At 36.1% G+C, this 21,111-nt stretch overlaps 1 protein-coding gene across 5 annotated transcripts in view; it reads right to left on the bottom strand.

The window, feature by feature from the left end:
- Nucleotides 1-1,196: 1,196 nt before the first annotated feature.
- ALCAM (activated leukocyte cell adhesion molecule) overlaps nt 1,197-21,111 on the bottom strand; it is a 33,369-nt gene continuing 13,454 nt past the window's right edge. For 3 of the 5 annotated variants that reach the window (XM_008590824.1, XM_008590825.1, XM_008590822.1), the window contains 8 exons: nt 16,278-16,405; nt 14,417-14,549; nt 10,308-10,420; nt 7,526-7,661; nt 7,276-7,409; nt 4,060-4,192; nt 2,172-2,210; nt 1,763-1,884 (listed from right to left, as the gene is read on the bottom strand). In XM_008590824.1, the coding sequence (XP_008589046.1) occupies nt 1,763-1,884; nt 2,172-2,210; nt 4,060-4,192; nt 7,276-7,409; nt 7,526-7,661; nt 10,308-10,420; nt 14,417-14,549; nt 16,278-16,405 (938 nt within the window). Of the gene's footprint in view, nt 1,885-2,171; nt 2,211-4,059; nt 4,193-7,275; nt 7,410-7,525; nt 7,662-10,307; nt 10,421-14,416; nt 14,550-16,277; nt 16,406-21,111 lie in introns of all 5 variants that reach the window. The other 2 variants (XM_008590826.1, XM_008590827.1) reach the window with 2 other exon arrangements.

The raw sequence follows: 21,111 nt of genomic DNA, 5'->3' as shown, positions 1-21,111 counted from the left end.
CTGAAACATCTGCTCTTCCTGGATCTTGATTCTGATGGGTTTCAGACTACAACTTATACCATGAGCTCTCATGGTTCTCAGGCTTTTGGATATGGACAGAAACTACACAGCGGCTCTCCTGGGTCTCTGGCTTCCTGACTGAAGATCTTGGGACATCTCAAGTCTCCATAATCATGTGAGCCAGCTCTTTATAATAAATCTTTCTTTACAGACACACAGACACACACACACACACACACACAGACACACACACAGACATACACACACACCATTGGTCTGATCTAGAGAACCCTGACTTAGTTTATTTACCAAGTATCGGTGGGGACTCCTAAAAACTGAGTGAAGTGCCAAGATCAGGAGGGATGTCCCCCAGTGCGAGAATGGACATTATGTGCATCAGCCACAATACACAAAAAGGAAAAATGTTTCTGTCTTATTTGCCAAAAGGAGGGAAAATAAGCATAACAAGAGAAAGTAAGGACTAGTGATCAAGCACGAAGATTTTAAAACATCATAGACTTAAATTAAATAACAATTCTGCCCCTTACAAAATGTGTAACCTTGAGCAAGTAATTTAACCATTCTCTGCTGTAGATTTTTCAAATGTAAACCATGAATAATAATGGTAAGTACTTCACAGTTGTGCTCTGAGACCAAAAGAGCTCAGTACATGCTCTTGTTGTTATGTGACTTTCATAATTTCTGAGATACGGCCTCCCTTGGATGCTAGCACCATTCAAATATTGCTTCACTGGAATTGATATCTTCATGGGACGAGATCACAAATCCTGATTTGAGTTTACTTTTTCTTTTTCCTGAGTTCTTTTAAAAGGGGATATACCAGACATAAAGAAAATATAAAATTAAGTCCAAAGTTGCCACTAGCTATAGACATCACATTGCAAAAATCAATTTCCTCTTTTATAAGATGGGGGGGGCACGTTAAAACCCATGTTTGAAACAGGAACATGACACAGAATCACCGATGAAACTGTTTGAAAATGTAAATGCTGGAACCCCACCCCTGCCCGATCACATCTGAATCTAGGATTGGAAGTGGGCAATGAGAAGTACTAGGCATGAGCATATTTTAAGAATCTTCATTGGTTCATGAAATTTTCATTATAAACTACTGTTAGATGATTTGTAAGTCTCACACTAATTGTAATATTATAAGACTTTAATAATTTTTATCCTAACATCATCTAAAGCATTTTTCAAGTAATCTTGGTACTTTGCCTAATCATCTTTTAAAAATGCAAGCCAAAATAATGATGTATTTTTCTCTGAAATAGATTCTTATATGTAGCAAAGACAGTTAACTAGAATAGGGGAGTAATGACAATATGATATTAGCAGTTTCATTGCTGACCAGACTTGTCACTGCAAAGGCAGTCCCTACAAAACATACTAGCCGCTTTTAATTAATCTTTACCAACTTCAACCAAAAGATTTTGAATACCTGACCTTTAGACAGTATATACTTTCAAAATCCACCCATGTGCTGAAAGAAATTGAATAATTGAATTCAGACTATTGACTGAGAAAAATATGAGGACACATGTGAAATCACATGCCAGTCCATGTCCCTGATGTTGGCAGTGCAGTCCATGTGAGCTGAAACAAAATATGATCAACCTGCTTTGGGGAATATGTCCTTCTTATAATAGTAATTGCATGCACAGCTGGAATGAGCACAATTAACACATTATATTTCCTCCCAGTGCAAGTCAATGAGCAATGAAGATTCTTTTTCCACAACTTACTTTGATTTCTTCATGTAGAGCCAGTAGACGATACCAGCCACGAGGGCAGCGAGGAGGAGACCAACGACGATTCCCACAATTAGTTTTGCCTGGTCATTCACCTTTTCCCTGTTTTCATCTACAACAAAGAAGAAAAGTCCATACAATTACAGACAATGCCAAGGATCTTTTTAAAAAAGAAGTCAATCTAGTTATTCTTATTAAAAATGACTAATGCTCATTACTTTGATTAACATGCAAACATGACTTTAAAGGGTAAAATTTTAACATTCTTACTATCTTGTCTCATTTGGTATTTTAATTCAAGTCAAAATTGTGGACAGCTAAGAAAATTACTTATATAATGACACTTCATAAAGCTTGAGCTGATAGTCAAGGAAGAAGAGTCGGCAGCATAGTACCTACCACTTATCTCGTCTGCCTCATCGTGTTCTGGAATACTTACTGAAATGAAAAATGTTAATATGAAATTAAAAACAAAATTTGTTGATATATGAAAGTCACCTTTACCATAATAGTATGATGTAATAATACTCAGAGATAAAATATCTATTCTACAGCTAAGGGTAAAAAAATTCACACTTAATAGAGCATGACCTTCCTTACAAATAAATTAATTTTGTTTTAAGAAAAGAAGAGTAGTTAAAACTGCAAAGGTTAACCAGCCACAGAAAATTTCACAACTGACAAGCTATAGTATTAATCTGAAATCCATATTAATTTGTCCACTCTTTACTACCTTTAAACAGTACTTCTTTTTTAAGAGGAACAAGTTGGTACCTATGAAGTCTATAATGCAGTGTTTCTCAAATTTTCTCAAATTTTCCTGACCCACTATAGAATTGATTTTCATTCTCTAGTGTCAAAGACTTATCACTAGAGATGTTCTCAAAATGGTAGAGGTAGAGATTAAAACTGCAGATGCTTTAGATATTAAGAAGCAACATATGTGATGTTTGTAAAAACCCTTCAAGTGACTCTGATAGTGCTATGCCTTTGGTCCATTTTAGGAATCACCACTGTTGTGTATTATCGTCTAATATAAAACTATAGAAATATTGTTCAAAGGGCATGGGCCCATGTCCAGAACTGCCAGGATGTTTGTTAACATGCAGACTCCCAGGCCCTTCTTCATACTAAATTGGAATCTCAGGAGGTGCTCAGTGAATTTGAAAACAACTGTATTAAATGTTGATCAAGCCACTGCAAAGTCTAGGAAACTGAAGCACACCATTCAATGGACTAGCATAAGAAGAGACTTGGCGTTCAGGAAAAAAGGATAGGTTCTCTTTCTAGGTAGGACAAATTAATGGTGCCTGAATTGCATTCTGAGATGTCAATGCTCCTATTTTAGAGTTAAATTTGTTTGGTTTTCTTCTCCTGTCAAGTCATCAGGCCTTTATATTCCAGTCATAATCTGTTAGGGACTATTATCTTTAGACAATTAGTTTCTCTTAGCTCCTGCTAATTCTTAGCCAGTGTATCTATCCCTAGCCTGCTAATGTCACATACAAGATTACAGCTGACTGAAGAAGAAAGGTTTGGCAGGTCAGTTATCATTCTGTCCAGAACCGAGCCTCATTATAAACCAGTCCTGACGTAAGACTGACAGCAACAGGAACAATAACAGAATTGAAGATGATCATTAATTTCACATTAAACGACAATTGTTTTCAGAAGAAGCTGCTATTAGTATGTATGTATTGTCCTAATTTCAGCACTGACAGATTTTTTCACTTTCTCTGAGATAATTTCATTTAACTAATTTTTGGCTATGCTTCAAACATATAACAAAAGGAACAATTTTGAAACCAGACTTCATAAATTCTGACACCAATTTTTCTACTAATTTGCTGACTGACTTTAAGCTTATGACATTCTTGTACAAAATAAGGGTAGGATAAATATCAGAAAGAATTGGAATTCAAAATAATGAGAATAAATGGACTTAAAAATTTTCTGAATTTAAAACTGTTGCAAATATGCTTTAAGACAATCTTTGAATTATCTCTACTCTCACCACAAAACAAGGATTAAATAAGAGTAATATTTCTCTTGGGAAATATTCCTGTACAGGGTAAGGTCTCTGAACCATAAAACATGAAATGACAAGGAGAGTACAAGAATGGACACCAGAAAAAAAGAAAAGATAACCTTATGATGATGATACCAAATGCAAAATAAATAAAACTTACCATAATGCAGTACAGGAAGATGAAATTGAAGATTTTAAACTAATGAAGAATAACTTCAAATTTTCTTACTTTTTTAAGGCCAGAAATGAAATACTCACTAGCAGAGACATTCAAGGAGTTTACTGTTCTCTCCAGCTGGTTTTCTGCTGTGCAAGTTAATGTAACATTCTCTTCAGGGGAAATGATAATTTTACTATAATACCTGCCATTGATATAAGGAGATTCCTCTGTCTGGAAGAAAAAGGAAGGAGATGGATTTAGAAATGAAAACGGGTTATAAAACATGGGAAAGAGTAACAGTGAATGAAATAGGATAGGTGTGGTGCTCTGTAGGATAGTCTGGTGTTGAAGAGGATGTGTAAGATCATAGAGAGAGACTGATGTGGGCATATGTCCACAGGAGGTAGGAAAAAGATCAGTTACCCCTAATGGTATTTCTGTTTATGTTTTCAATGTGAATTCTAGTAATTAAATTAATTAAACTCTTCTTTTTCAATGCAAGCTTAGGGTTAGTCAATATTTTAGCAGGATGGCACTTGTCTTAAAATAATTAATTAGTAATTATGTAATTACCAATTTTTCCCCAGTAAACTTACAAATTTAATTATTTGTGAATTTGGTCGTTGTTCTTTACTATAGGGGTTAATTCTTTTATTTTAAGCCATTATATCTAAGTGCAAATGTATGCATGATTTGCTCATGGTAAACAAAACAATTTTTTTCTAAATTTTCCTCTTCTAAATACAAAGGATAGGTTCTTTTTCAGTGATTTTTGTGAGATGTTAATGAGGGCAATTACTGCATTTAATTCCTTCAAACATAAGAAGCAATCCATTTTTATCTCATTCTCAGCATTTGACTCCTAAATCCAATAGGACTGAAACAAATATACACTTGCACTTTTCTCAGTCATTTTGTACACACCATTTCCTGTATGAGGGCACTTCAAAAAGTTCATGGAAAGATTCATATTGTCTTTTAATTCTATTTTTCCAGGAACTTTTTGAAATGTCCTTGTATTGTTCTCTTTCCACGTTGTTTGCATTCTCCTTAACTGCCCTGTAAGTGCCTTGAGGACAAGAGCTTGTTTCATGCTCTGAGAAATCTTCTAGTCCCTGGGGACAGAGGAGGGGCAGAGATATCTCATACTTGTAAAATAACAGATTTGCCATGTGTCTGAGGAAGGAACAAATAGAAGATTATGATGGATCAGCACAAACCTAAAACCAGAAAAGTAACATATCACCGAGTGGGCGGGAATCAATCTTTCTCCTTGGCAATGAAGAATGGCATGATTACTTTTATCTTCATAGTAAGCTCACCTGCTATTTTTCCATTTCCCACTTGGATTTTTTCATACGACTTTTCTGAGTCTTTGTTTTTGTTACTTTAATCTCTCTAAAATATATGTGCTCATTTCTAGAGTGCTGTTTTAAATCTTTGTATCTTTTCATTCATCAAATATTTATTGTGTGCTTATTTTTCTATTTTCGATGCCTGCGTTACCAGTAACTAAAAGTTCTTTTTTGCTGCATTGATCATTTAGTTGAACTAGAGAGCAAAAAGAATAGAGTAGAAAAGAAAGCCATTTTCAATGCTAAAAAATTACATCTGTACTTTGTCAGCAATTTGGGTGGTTCAGGTCTTTATTCTGAATCAACAAAATTGCATGTCCTTAGGTTTAAGGGGCCCAGACCTCTTTGCCCTCTTCTGGCATGCTCTGTCACTTGTGTGTCCCCCACACCTAAACAAATCGGGAGTCATTAGCTTCACGTGTGCTCATTGCTTTGGGGGCTTTCCCTACCTGGAGTCATGCAGATAAATATGCATCACCCATAGGTGAAAGAGCCCAAATCCACCGTGCTCTGCAAAACTATAGTGAACAAAAGCTGAACCACAGCCCAACTTCCCCGGAGAGAGGAAGAGTGGAGATTTTAACTTAAAATTAATTTGTAGCTCTTTGCTCTCTTTATACATATCTTCTCAAATTTCAACTGGGTCCCAATCTGAAAAGAAGGCAGCACAGAAGATTCAAATAATCAAATGGCACTTCTGGATGCCCCCAAAGTGTCTTAAACTGGTTCTACTGTGAGGAGGGGACATGAAGACTGTTATAGAGAAAATGGAATTAACAAGTATTATAGTAACCTAAGCAGATTGGCAATTTAGTGGGATTACAGTTCTGAACCCTAGTGACAGGAAAGATACTCATGTTTTATTTATTTATTTATTTTAGTCAAAGCCTTAGTATTAATAGAAATTTATTGGCAGTGTTTATAAGCTCTTGAGCCTTTACTATTACTAAAATGTCTACCCAAAATGTGCAAATATTAAGGGTTGGTTTATGTTCCTTTGTGTTCAGAAGGGCACATTCCAGATTCTTATTTGAAGCTTGCCTTATTCTGGTCCTTGCCCTGGAACAGACACATCACAGCATATGTTCACAGGCAGTGACTGTGTTCTTCACCATCCCCCAGGGCCCAGTTTTAAGAAGAGATATCCTTTAAGGTACATAAGTAAGCAAAGTAATGATGGCTACTTATACTCAGATACATAAGTTTATGTTGCAAAAAAAGTATATACCTTAATGTTTTAATCTCCCAAGTTTCAGGAATTAATGACCATGGAGCAACACCAATTTACATTGTTTTAAAAACATACACTGACCACAACATAATGGTTCTTCCAATGTCCATAGCCCTGGGATTTAAAATTTCTCTTTGAGCCATGTTCTTCCTTTGGGAAAATTAAGAAGTTAGTAATAATTTCCTCTGAGAATACATGGCAAATTTCATATGGTAACACATCAGCATACAGTCTAGGTACTCCTGGGTTAAAAGATTACCCCCAAAGTTCATGTATTGAAGCTTGATCCCCACTGTAAAGTGCTAAAGGGGTGGGAATTTTGATTATGGTATTTGAAAGGTGGGGCCTTTAAGAAGTGATTAGATCGTGAGGACTGCACCCTTGTGAAGGACTGATCCATTCATGGAATAATGGACATGGTGATGATGGCTTTATAAGGAGGGGAGTGAGAAGGTTAACTCTCTTGCTCAGTCTGTTCTTGCCATGTGATACCCTGGTCACTAAGAGACTCTGTAGGGAGACACCACGAGGAAAAAGGCCCTCACCAGGCATGCCCCCGGATCATGGACTTCCAGCCTCCAAAACCGTAAGAAATAAATTTTGTTTCTTTATAAATCAACCAGTTTCAGGTATTCTGTTATAAGCAACAGAAAACAGACTAATACAGGTACCTAAATAAAACCCTACATTGGACAAGTCCAGCATATAACAAAAAGACAAATACTTGCTCGATTTATGACGCTTCCGCTGCCGGTGATTGTCCACTGTATAGCTGGCTTAGGAAAACCTTCCACATGACAGATTATTGTTTTAGACAGTCCACTGGGATCAGTTTTCTTTGTCATTTTGATTTGAGGTTTTCCTAAAATATCATTATAATTAGAAAATATAGTATAATTAGAAAACTCAGATCAGAAAAGATATCCAGTATTAAATTCTCAAAGACAGATTTGAATTGGTGCCCAAGTATTTTCTTACCTTCTACAATGAGAGTCAGTGACTCTCTTTTGTTTAGTCCTTCAACCTCTTGTAGAACAGTTTCACAGACATAGTTTCCAGCATCCTGATAATGAAGACTAGAGAATGATGGGCTAGATTGAAGCTTGATGTTATCCTGATTAAACAAAAAGTAAATTACCTCACATGACACAATTATAACTCTAAGTGTATTTATTAGATAATAATTAAGCCTAAATTATTCTTCTGGGTATAACAACAATGCAATCTTCTTTTTCTTAATTTCAGGTGCTTTCAAAAATAGATTTCCTTTCTCCTTTGTAGTTTTAGAGTCAGACACTATCAGAGTTTTATTTCAGACGCTTTCATTTGGTGAATTTATAGTTTGGAACAAGTTCATAAACTTCTGAGACAGCTTCCTTTATTTGTTTTTTTGTTTTTTAAAAAAATCAAAGTGTATTGATTATACATATTTGTAGGGTACAGAGTTGAATTTCAATTTCAATACATGTATACTTCATGTGATGATCAAATCAGGGTAATTAGCATATTCATCATCACAAAACTTAATCATTTCTTTGTGTTGAGGCCCTTCAATCTCCTCTCTTCTAGCCATTTGATAATGTACAGTGAATTATTGTTAATTATGAATGCCTAGCTTGACTGTACACCAATAGAACTTATTTTTCTTACATAGCTGTTTTTTGTCCATTAACCAAGCTCTCACTATTTCCCCCTCCACCTTCCCCTTTCCCACCTCTAGTAACTACAGTTCTGCTCCCTCCTTCTGGAAATTCAACTTATTACTATTATTATTGTTTGTTTATTTATTAGCTCCCACTTATGAGTAATAACATGCAGTATTTCTCTTTCTGTGCCTGGCTTATTTCCCTTAACATAATAATTTATTTGTGAAATGGGGTAATAATATTATCATATTGAAATGCTAAGAGGACTTAGTTATGTAAATAAGGTAAGTGTTTACATTAAGGAAAGTTTTCAATTGATGGCACCTACTCCTTGTAGTATTTGTAGATGATCTAAGATTGACAAATATGGAGACCTTGAGGTACTAATCAATGATGAAATGAAAGTCATTTTATAAGATACAGTTCTCAATACTGGGCATCTATTGCAGAACAATGGCAATTATTACAAGAATGAGGTTTAAAGATATTCTTAAAATAGATCATTCTCCCAATTTCTATGAACAAAGGAAATTTAAGATTTAATTTTTAAAAAATCATCTATTATACAGAAAGTAATCGTATTTTACCAGGAATTGAAATGCTCCTTGAAATGAGCAGGCAATAAACACAATCTTAAGATTATATGGGTCTTTGTCCACTAAGATACCTTTTTCCCACTTCCCATCAACTAACCAATAGTCAGGCAACATTGATTAACACTACTTTGAATACATTACGTGCTCATAAATGATTGAATACATTTGGTATTTGATCAACAACGACTGCAGTTGATGTAGAAACTGCTTTAGCCACAGTAAACTTAGGTTCTCTAGTCCTGTAGTAAAATGCTCTATGGTTGTTCACACAATTACTGAGTAGCCCAGTTGCCTAGAACTCACCCAGTCTTATGACCATTGACTACTACAAATACATCATGTTAAATGTGAAGTCTGTGGAGTGACACTTTAATTACCTAAGTGAACAAGAAGTTGTGATGAAGCTGTGGCTGGAAGAGAGCGAATGAGAAACTGAGCTCTAAGAGTAGCAGAGGATCTAGCATTGAAAGGGATCAAAAAGCAGACAGTAAAGCAATAAGAAATAATTTATATTTTTATTAAGAAGAAACTCTAGCAATAAATTTCTCCACATATTTTTATAAAGACAATTCTTGTCAACTTCAAATGATGTGTGTGTTTTCTCAACACATCGCAAGCTAAGTGCTCTGCCATGCTCTGCTAACAAATACACTGGGTGTTCAGAAATACTAGACAAGGATTTAAGTGGAGGGATCATAGTCACAACCTTTTCTTTGGGTGATAACCTTGTTTCAAATCACCAATTATCAATTCTACTTTTTTCATTATAAAAAGAGAACAATGTTTGGGTCCACAGGTAATGAACTACATTTCAGATAATCACAAGAATGTAAGCAGCCAGGAAATACTGAATAAGCTCCTAGCATGTTTTAGGTGTTCTACCATGGTACAGAGAAATAAAAGGACCCCTTCAAGGAGCTCCTAATCCAAAGGGATCTACTCTGAAAAACTTAAAAGTAGTTTCAGCTCAGAGAGGCAAAAAGGCACGTAACCAGAGTATAGTATTTACATTCAGTAAGGTCCGACTTCAAGTCTCTACTGTGTCACTTAGGAGCTTTCTAATTTCTCTTGTCTCAATTTCTTTATGAGTAATGTGGGGAAATTAATAAATGATCTTTATATTTTATATGGTTATTGTAAGCCTCATGTAAGAATAACGTGGATTAAACACATTGTAAATTGTTAAGCCCTAAAGTGCACAAATATGGGTGTGTGTGTGCACCCATGCATGTGTGTTTATGACTACCTAGTATATACACATAATTAAAGTAACACCCCAAAGTAAGTTTCAGAGCATCAATTATGAATGCTACCCTGCTGTTGTTGTGTAATTGATTTATATTATTAGCATATACCATTTTGTTGTAATTTGATTTATATTATTAGAAAAAGAGAGAGAGAGAATGAATGTGGGAGTATAAATACATCCATGAACATACATTTTTAGCTATATAGTACAAAAGAAACCTAAAGAGAAGTCTGTCCAAACAGCAAGGCAGTATCAGGAAGTATACTTACTTTCTTCCATACCACAGTCGCATTCCTACTAGCAGATATTGTGCATGACACAGGCAGGGCATCACCAATCTGCTTGGTTACTTCCCCACTTGGGTTTAAGGACAAATCCAAATCTGTGAAGCAGAAAATCTTGAAATGCAAACTTCAAGAAGGTAAGATAGTCAAAATATTTTGGAGATGAAAAGATGAAAGGAAAAAAAAATCCTTCTAACCTCACTGGAAAATTTAGAACTGATTTATGTGGCTGAAATAACTGTACTGTAGCACAGTCAGACTAGTTTTTCAAGCCAGGGTTAAGGTTAAGATCAGTTTAGACAAATGAATGGCCAATTTAATTGCTTATGTAATTATTTGCAGTTAAATAAAACAAATCATTCTCTCAATTTCTATGAACAAAGTAAGTTTAAGATTCATGCTTTATTTGCATGTAAATATTCCCCTAGGGTCTATCATCTTAAGAAAAAAAGATGAATTACCTCTGGAAGAAAATAAAGAAAGATCATGACTAGGTAAATATTATAAAAAGAGTTAGTAAGGCATAATGTTGGAAAGTCAAGTATATTTAGACAGCAGGTGATAAACTGAAAAACCATGAGACAGTATATGTGTTCTTTCAGAAAGAATTGACTATAGTAGTAGATGGATTTTTAATCCTACTCCATTTCTCATACAGTTGAAATTTTAAATAAGATCCATTGTTAGGTACACTGTCAGCAGATATCATTTTTAAAAAACGGTATAAATGTACCTAAGGATGTATAATCTTTCATACGGAAAATAATTTCTATAAAACTCTTACTGTCATACTATGAACTGTATGAGGAAAATCCAATTCAATTGAACAAACATTTATTGTACAGCTACTATGTCCCAAGGACTAATGGGAGATACAGAGATGAATAACGAGCTTACAATTTAATGAGGTAGAGGTAATATGCACTCAACTGACTGTAAAACACACACAGCCTGTGAAATCAGTGTGTAGTAGCAAACCTGCTCCAGGATAGGAGCTCAATAAATATTTTGTTGAAAGATTAAAGACAGGGCTACAAACGGAGGTACAAAGATTTATAGGAGTGTAGACAGCCAAAGTGACTTTCAAAGTAGTAACAAACGCTTTCTGCAGGAGACACTGTATGCTCATGGCCCCTGATTATTGAGAAGGGCTTTCTTTGATGGGTGAAGACATAAGGAACACTTTTGCTACATAAGAAAAGGCAGAGAGGTGAGAGAGCTTAGCAGATTTCACTATGGTGAGTAATCTGGTATGAGTGGTGATAACACATGAGAAATAAACCTATACAATGAACTGAGGCCAGACTGCAAAAGACCGTGCTTGCCTCACTGGGAGGGGGGACTCTATTCTATGGTAGGGATTTGCTGTTGCACTCTGTGTTTCTCCTTCCTTTTACATGTTGTAATTGAAATTTGTTGATTGTTTGAAACATCTTTTTTTTTTTTTTTTTTTTTTGGCCGGTAAGGGGATCACAACCCTCAGCATGGTGTGGTCTGCACCACACTCAGCCAGTGAGTGCACCAGCCATCCCTATATAGGATTCAAACCCATGGCCACAGCGCTACCAGCACCGCACTCTCTTGAGTGAGCCATGGGGCTGGCCCTGAAACATCCTTTTTTATGTTTGTCTCTCCTGTTAGACTGAAAGTTCCATGAGGGTAGTGATCATGCCTTGATTTGTCACTGACATATCCACAGCATCTGTCACATAGGATGCCCTCAAACTCTATCATTGAAGGATGAAGAGAAGAAGCATGCTTTCTCAGTTTGTCATTAATATTAATAAAGGCACAATCATATAGAAAAGTGGAGTTTCCTCAAATTATTTGGGTGAATTATATTTAGATGAAAATTTTATTCAGGGTGAATTAGAAGCTTTTATTAGCTAGATAATTAACATGCTAGTGTGAAAATAAAATATTTTAAAGGATAATGATGAACTTTGAAAGTTCTGATGAAGAATCTGTGTGTGTATGAATTGGCAGAGGAAGAGTAGCTGTTTCATCAGCAACTAGGGATGTGTACGCTGAGAGACTTGATGAGAGGTCTATTCTGCAAACATGAGCAGGTGTAGGTTGGTGTTCCTCTGCCCACACTCTCTCTAGTCATCTATGAAAAGGAAACAAATCTTGCTTTGCAAAACAAACAAGCAATCAAGGATAAATGAACAGAAATGGGATTTTTATGTTTTTATATAATTTAGAGTAAAATGTTGATTTATTTGCAATGCTTCTTTTCAGCTTTTAAAGAGCAATACAGGCCTTAAAACCTAATGCTCCAGTCTACCTATCAAAACCAAAATGCATTTCAATCTAATTAAATGCACTGAAATCCAATTAAACTGTTACACACTTTTGTTTAATTTTTCCCTCTATCACAGCTAATCATAGAGGAACTATGTGGCTGCAACCAAGTCTTTTGCCTTGTTATTCTGCTATCTATCCTTGCCTGCCTAATGTACAAGTAATACAAATAAAAGCCCTCTCCTTTTAGGATCTTGTGTACCTAGCATCTCTTAAACATAAGGACATCACACCATCTCTAAGGCACTGGATTATTGGTTATTGACCCAAAGACATCATGAACAATGACATCAGAGAGCTACTGCGCAGGCAATTCTGTTGGCTGCATTCCTTTGCTTCGCCATTCTATGCACTGGATTATTGGTTATTGACCCAAAGACATCATGAACAATGACATCAGAGAGCTACTGCACAGGCAATTCTGTTGGCTGCATTCCTTTGCTTCACCATTCTTTTTTTTTTTTTTTCATGAAACAGGTCTGGATAAATGGCTCCATAACTGATGGGTCCTCAGAGAAAAAGTAGCTCTATTGCTTTGCTTAAAGGTCACTGCTTTCTCTCTAACTAGCTTCTGATGGCAGACACACTCAAACCCATGCAACATGAGTACGAAGTAAAGAGCAAAACGCCCTGGCTATGAACATTTCTTAACAGTCCACTGTTTTTGCAAGGCTCTCCAGGGTGCAATCCTAACACCAGACAATCAAAAACAACCATCTGGTTGTTTTATTCCCCAGAGTACCCACGTGTACTTCCCTCAAAGTTTTAGCTTCTATCCTACATGTTTTTCAAGCATTATGGATAGAGTGAAAGATTTAAAACCATGTGCTCAAGGCAATTTCTAAAGTCTCTTTTGATTTTGAAACAAAGAAACATCTTGTAGTCAATGGGATTGTAGTGGATTGTGTTTAGAGGAAACCTTATTAGTGGTACTCTTGGGGGCAAAGGTCTTATTAGAAAGTTTGGACTTTACCTCCAAGAAAGGCTGACACTTGCTCAAAGCACTTTGTGAATTGTAGTTAGTGTCACCAGGGGGCAATGTGAATTACTTTAGTATTTCCCTGATGCATCAGGTACATCAATAATACAGACTGATATGCATTACAAAGTAAAGAACTCAAGGTAAGTGTCTGTTTTTTATGTATCTCTCTCTCTTTTTTAACCATATTGGGCAAATATAACTTTTGGAGTTTCTGGAGGTCAAAAGCAGATTAGAAGTTTTAAAAAAGTATGTTCAAGGTGATTTTGAAGAGGTTCTGTTTCCAGAAATTTTTTATGTTTCTGTACTGAGTCTATTCAGCCAATAAATAGATTTTAATTGTTTGTACTTCCTCTTCCAAAAGTGAGTCTACAGTAACATTGTGTTTCCTGAGTTTGAGTGTTCATATTGTTCTATAACAATAATAATAAAAAGATTCTTAATCTGCACTTTTCTGGGCCAATTGCAAACCTTGTAAAGTTCAAAACTATCTAAATGTTTTCTTAAAATATATAGTGATCTACTTCTTTAAGACGCACATGAATATTGTTTATTGATACCACAAATGAAGCCATTTTGAAAGAAGGTGAAAGTTCACCACTGCCAAAAGTTGCGTTATCAGGTCTGTGCAGGGTTTCAATATTGTGTGCAAACCTAGCCAAAGTGGAGCTTACTCTGATGCTCTTTACTGAGTCTATTGAAACCAAGTTATTTCAGAAAGCAATAGCTGCAGTTGATTTGAAAGGATAGCCGCATTAGAGTATTAGAAGCCTTTGAAGTGACGCTGGTATTGAAGAAGAAGGTGACTTACAGTGAACTGTGATGGCTGTTGAAGCAATCATGCTTTTTTTGTCTATCAGGGAGCATTTGTAGTCTCCTGTTGCATTGCGCCTCAGGTCTGTCAGCGTGTAAGTATTTGAGCTTCTTATTCCTTCAGGCTGTCCCTTTTGATAGAGGCAAAACGTCAGATGATTACCCTTGGTAGCTACAATGATAACAATTGTATTTCTTGATGAAGATGGCATTTTCTCAGATTAAAAAAAGGGGGAAAGTGTTTCTTTGATTGGACAAAAAAGAGTACAGGTTGTGTTACCAGCATCTGATTCCTAGAGAAATAATTAGTATTTTGATTCTAAGGAATTTGAGGAGCTAATTTATATTGTATTAATGACATCTATTTTATTGAAAGCATGGCTGTGTTTAAGCTTTAAAGCAGATTTTTAAAAAATGTCAAGTATGTTTTATTTATGCTTTATCTAGTTTAACAGAAAGATTTAAAGCAGCTTACAAGAAAACATGTCATATATCCAAATAAAAAGGAAAGACAGGAAGGAAGGAAGGAAGGAGAGAGTCAAAGGGAGGAAGGAAGAGGGAGGAGAGAAAGAAAAAAAGAGTAAAAAGAAAACAAAACAAAAATTAAGAATAGGAAAATGTAGATGAGGTAGGAATATATGTTAATGAACAAAGATAATCAGCCAATATTGTTGCTAAAACTGAGACAAATTGTCTCTGTCATCCCTGATAGTCAAAGTGAAAACCTAATTGTCAAAATTTCCATTTGCAAATGAGACAAAAACAGCATGTCAATTTATTAGGAGAAACAAAGTCTCCTGTCAGAATTTAAGTCTAAAAGAGTTACTTATACTAGTATTCTAAGTAACGTAATGAACAACATTCTTATATACTATTGAGTAAATGTGGTAGATGAAATTCCACATCCCTGCAGTAAATGCAGTATGGAGTAGTACATGGCTTCCTTCAACGTGAAGGTGACTTCAAACACAAAGCCATACTATTGAGTAAATGTGGTAGATGAAATTCCACATCCCTGCAGTAAATGCAGTATGGAGTTGTACATGGCTTCCTTCAACGTGAAGGTGACTTCAAACACAAAGCCATGGCTAAGCAAACAGGCATCCACAGATAGCTCTCTCCTAGCGACTCCATATCACTGACATCCAGAACAAATCCTAGGGTAAATTTCCTAAGTATCCTCTATGCATATCATTTCTTTCATCTATGATATGGATAAAACTTGAAGAAGCGGCATGTCAAGAGTATACACAATGACAAGAAAGGGAACTCAGCATTACTCTATCAAGCTCAATAGAATGTGCCACAGCACTATCCCTATTTCAGGGCAACAGCATGGGTAGCCTTAGAACCCACACCAGACCATTTGCTGTCATCATTTTCCATGTCGTAGTTACAGTCAGCCCTCTGCATCTGTGGATGCAGAACTCATGGATACAGAGAGCTGACTAAGGGACTTGAGCATCTGTAGATTTTGGTATCTGCAGGGTCAGGGCAATGCATGGGGGGAGGATTCTGGAACCAGTCCTCCACGGATACCGAGGGATGACTGTATCTGCTTCTGAAGAGCATATTCTTAAGCCTTATTTGGATAATTAAATTTTGAGTTTTTCCTGTTATGGTTTCCTGTGGTCAGCTTTTTATTCTCTTTGTCCCTGAAATATCTCAACATTAAGGGAAAAAAGGCAAGAAAACTAGCAGACGCTGAAAAAGCTTTCATAGGACATTCTACAGGTCCCCAAGAATAACATTCTTTCTCACTTGAGCTACCCAAGTACATACAATTCTTAATGTCGGCCGGAAGCCAACCACAGGACAAAATGGTAGAAGTTTAGCTCAAGCAACACTTGAGCACTTACTGGTAAGTAAAACAAAAACTCCTCAGGAGGAGGGTTGCCATTTCCTAAGCATTTAAGAGTGATGTTGTCCCCTTCTTTGATGGCGTTTTTTGGCGACAGCACTTGTATTGTCACCTGCTCTGTAGGATCTGCAAGAGTCATAGACACAAATTAACCATTTCATCAAGTACCAAATTACTCTGCACATGATGTAAATGACTAACTTCTACACAATTTTCTCAAGAAGCTAGTAAGAGTAATTACTTAAGTGTATCTTTTTATAGAAGGATTGAAGTTAATAGCCACTTGCTATACCAAGTACTAATCTCAGTTAGAACAAACTACCAAGAGCCCCTGTTACATGAAAATCAATTTCTTCTTAGCAAAATGTCTTTAACTGAAGTAGGAATGACTGTAATTATTTTGTATGGAAAAGACCAGTAGGAACAATCTCACTGTATAATTTCATTATAAGGAAATTTAACTATGTTACATAGTTTGGAGAGACTAAATCAGCTAGCAAAGTAGCTAAAGCTATTAGGAACCACTATACTCATATTACATAATAATACCTTACATTAAATAAAAAGAAGAGACATGAGCTAAACAATACCAGCAAGAATTTTGGCATACGGGAGAGTAGATCTGCTTTCAAAAAGATGAATCCTATGAACTGAGGGAGACCCTTAACAATCAACAGGACTGTAAATGTAATGAATTCTGTCCTGTTCATTGGAGCCAAGATGCAACTTTCATTCCATTTTGGTCATTTTTACACATAAAATAGGGCTAAAGGGTATTCTTTAGTACAGGCTACTACTCAACAGTAAAATGCTAAAGAACTTAAAGGCTGAATACAGTGGACCAAATCTAGCAAATAGCAAATAAAAAAAGGTGGTGGTAGCAGTTATAAATGATTCACTTTCTAATTTATCCACTTGTTATATATCTAGATAATGCAATGCACCATGCATTTTGAAATCATATGATACAAAGATTTGTTTTAGAGAAACTTTTCCACAAGACTTAACAACTATTAAGGCATATGTCTATGTTTTCAAACTGGTCGCACTAAAAAGAATCTATCTACAAAGACCTGTTCTGTTAAAAGCTAGCAAAGTGGAAGGAGAAAGTGGCAGTTTGGGAGGCCTTTTTCTACCTCCTGCAGTCAATTACTTACCTTTCTACGACTGAAGTGCAGAAAAAGCTTAGAAGGGCTGTTATAAATTGCTTCTTTGCCTTTCTTCTATGCTTGGGCATCTCTGAATATTTGCCCTGAGTATTTTGAGGCTAAACAGTGATTGGCTTAATATACTTCTTGTTTGTTTTTCTGGATTTCCCTGAGGTAGTTCCCTAACCAGCAGTTCCCAGTAAGGTTGAACACTAAATCAAGTTCATTTTTTTGGTTCCTCACTGACCTTCTGTCTCTGGGTTTCCCTCACTCTTTGTGGCCCTTGTTTGTCTAGCGCTCGGGTTTGGCCTGTAGCACATCCCTGAGGCACATTTCTGATCAAGTCTGACACCCAAACTTCCAGGGATCTCAATCTGTCTGACTTCCTCCTCTTTTTCAAAGCTCTCCTTCTTTGTGCTCCCTTTTCAGTAGGCTTTGCTCTGTATTAGAGAGCCAAAGAACTAAACTGTGATCAGAGGGTTAATACAACACGTTTGCACTTTACCAGTTACTTTCTGGACACCCGCTAATTTGCCTACAACAAAATTAATGACCTTTTGCTCCCCCTTTGTGCTTGACTTTGAATTTTACTCTGCCTATTAGTAAATTATCATTTTGCCTATTACCCTTGCTTTCTCCTTTGGCCTCTCTTATCCATTCAATCACCAACACTTAATGATTGATACTTCATAATATATTTTACAACTAATTCTCCTCTTTTATCTCCACTAACACTTCCCTAGTTCACGCCCTAATTAACCTGAAGTATTTTCATCAAATTTCATTTGGTCCCTCCTTTGAGCTTTGTTCCTTTCTACTCTTTCATAAATATTTCCTCTGAATCAGTTTTCTTAAGTAGTGACTTGAATATTACAATGATATTCAAAATCCTTCACACATTCCCAATATATAGAGATTTGAAACAAAAATTCCTTAATATGGTATTCACAATTTGGCTTGAACCTAGCCCATGTGAGAATCATATATCTCACTACTCTACACAAACACCTATATAATAATCAAAATCGTCTATTCAAATTTTCTTCCTTCCATCTACTCACTTATCCTTCTGTCCCATTATTTGTTCATTTGTTTGGCATCTATTTTGTGCAAGTACTAAGGGCTAAAATTATAAGTTTGAAAACAGCATATTCCCTGCCTCAATAAACTGTCACTCTATTTATGATGATACCGAACTTAATGATTAAGACTACTACAACATAAAAACTGCATATGGTGTAAGCATGTGGCTCATTGGTAGCCCATAGATATATGAGACTGGGAAGTTTTTCTCCAGGAACTGACCTTGGAGCTGGGTTTTGAAAAATAAGTAGGTGTTTGTTTAATGATAAAGGTAGGATAATGATAGCATATAAATAGGCATGTAAGTAGTATTCTACAGAAGAATCTGGAAAATAGAAGAGACCACAGTGGGTATGGTGCAGTAATGAAGGTTCAAACATAGTGCAGAACGAAGGCTAAAAAGGAACTCAAGGCATATTTGCAATCAGGAGTGTGAAGATTAATTTGAGAGCTCTGGGGAGTCGTTGAAGAATTTTAATCACAGCAGTAAAACTATTACATTTGTGTTTTAAAAAGACATTTCCTTGGCAGCAGCTTGGAGGGCAGTTTGGGGTGAGCAGAGAAGAGCGGGCAGACGGGAGGAATACTATTTTAGAAGTCCTTGCAGAAATACAGGCAATGAGGAATGCCGGCATTAACTTAGGCAGTGCCAGAAGGCAGAAATTAGATAAATACAAAGATTAAAGAGCTATATTCTCTAAAACTTCATTATTGATTGAATAGAGAGTAAGGAAGGAGTGGACTAGTAGATCTTTCACAAGCTTTCTCAAGATGAATTCATCAAATTAATTTTTCTTGAATGCACTCTTCTCTCCTTTCCCTTGCGCTCTCTCCTTGTTTTCACTGAAGTCTTTCTAGATCAATGGTTCTCCAAGTGTGGTCCTCAGATCTACAGCATTAGCATCTTTGGGGAATTTGTAAGACACATAAAGTGTTAAACGCCTCCCCACAACAACTGGATTAGAAACTCAAGAGTGGGATCCAGCAATCTATGTTCTAACAAGTCCTTTGGGTTCTTCTGATGCACACTAGAATTTGGGAATCACTGTAATTGGGCATCTCAGCTTCCAGGACTCTCCACTGAGTTCCTGTGGAACTTGTCACTTGCAACCTCGATCGACAATTTCCTTCTGACATAGGTGTTTTATTTCTCTGTTGGAATAGTAAACTCCTTGAGTGTCAGTTCTATGTCTTAAACTCCTTCGTGTCTTCACCATGAAGCCCAGCACTGCATACATTGTGCCTTCTCAAAAGCCATGCCGAATGCACCCTACACAACCAACCATGGTAAAATCATTTCCTCCTTGTTCACCCGAGTTCTCTGCCCACCCAACTCTGCCTGCCTGGTACTTGCTTACATTCCTGTTTTTTCTTAAGCCAATTTCACAATTCTTACTACTCATCTTGATGCTCTCTCCTACCTTGTACCCCTGCACTTACACCAGGATGAGTTCTTTCCAATTGAGTATTTTGAACAGAAAGAATTCTGCCTTCACTTACAGAAATGATAATTTGATTTTAGGTAAGCTGTATATGATGAAATACTATAAATCCTTGTTTTTAAATCAAGTTGAAATTATTTACTAAGTTTAAGGCAAAACAACTCATTAATATTAGGGCAAGCTTGGAATTTCAGGTTTGTTCCTTATAAGATTGTGTGCCTCAGGAAAGCAAAATAGAAATGTAGATGAGGGAAAAGTCTCCAAAGGCTCAGCTGACATTTTTGCCTTTTTTTCCAGAATAGATGTAGAAGTACTAGGTTATTCTAGAATACATGGCCATATTACAAGAACTTTGGATTCATTTTAAATAGTAATAATAATGAAATTCTTTATTTTATCCCTCCCCCCAAATTTCCAGCTCTATGTTTATGTAGTGATAATATTACACAGTAATCATGACAATGGTACTTAATAACACTCATTTAATGTGTGGGTGCAGTGTGCTATTTTAGATTTGTGGTTTCATTTAATCTTCATAACAGCACTCTCAGTTAGGTATTATATTTTCCCCATTTCAAGATAAGAAAACTGAGATTTAGAGTAATTAAGCTACTTTTCTAGAAACACACGGTAATAGATAGTGCTGGGCTGGAATACCAGCATCTTTTCTCTTAATCATTAGATTATCTTGGCACCTGTCTTACAAAAAAGAGCACAGCATTGGAGTAAAAGATTCTATTCCAATCTCTGCAGCTAATTTAGGGCAAGTCTCTGTGTCTCACTTTACTGCTAGATAAAATAGTGGAGTTAGAACAGATGACCATGAAGGTTCCTTTGTAATTTAATATCCTGTGTTTTAAATTATGATTGAGTTAACCAAAATGTCATGGAATATAACATCCTATGTAACTTACACAATTCATCTCATTATTAAAATAAATCTCTTCATTAAAATGGTAATCTTGTATTTAGAAAGCCAGTCAGTCATAAGACTCTATTTGTCTATCATTCATTCATTCAGAAAAAGATCATAAGGCATTTTGAATTCCTACGAAGTTCGCAGCAGTGTGCGATGGCTGAGTACTACCAGAAGGAATTAACCAAGTTAGCGATCTTATTTTTAAGGAACTGAGCATCTAGCAGAATACAGAAGAGATGC

Source organism: Galeopterus variegatus, unplaced genomic scaffold (assembly GCF_000696425.1).
Source record: "Galeopterus variegatus unplaced genomic scaffold, G_variegatus-3.0.2 Scaffold6399, whole genome shotgun sequence".
NCBI lineage: Eukaryota > Metazoa > Chordata > Mammalia > Dermoptera > Cynocephalidae > Galeopterus > Galeopterus variegatus.
Note: the sequence above shows the minus strand (reverse complement) of the source record. Positions and strands in the feature narration are given on the sequence as shown.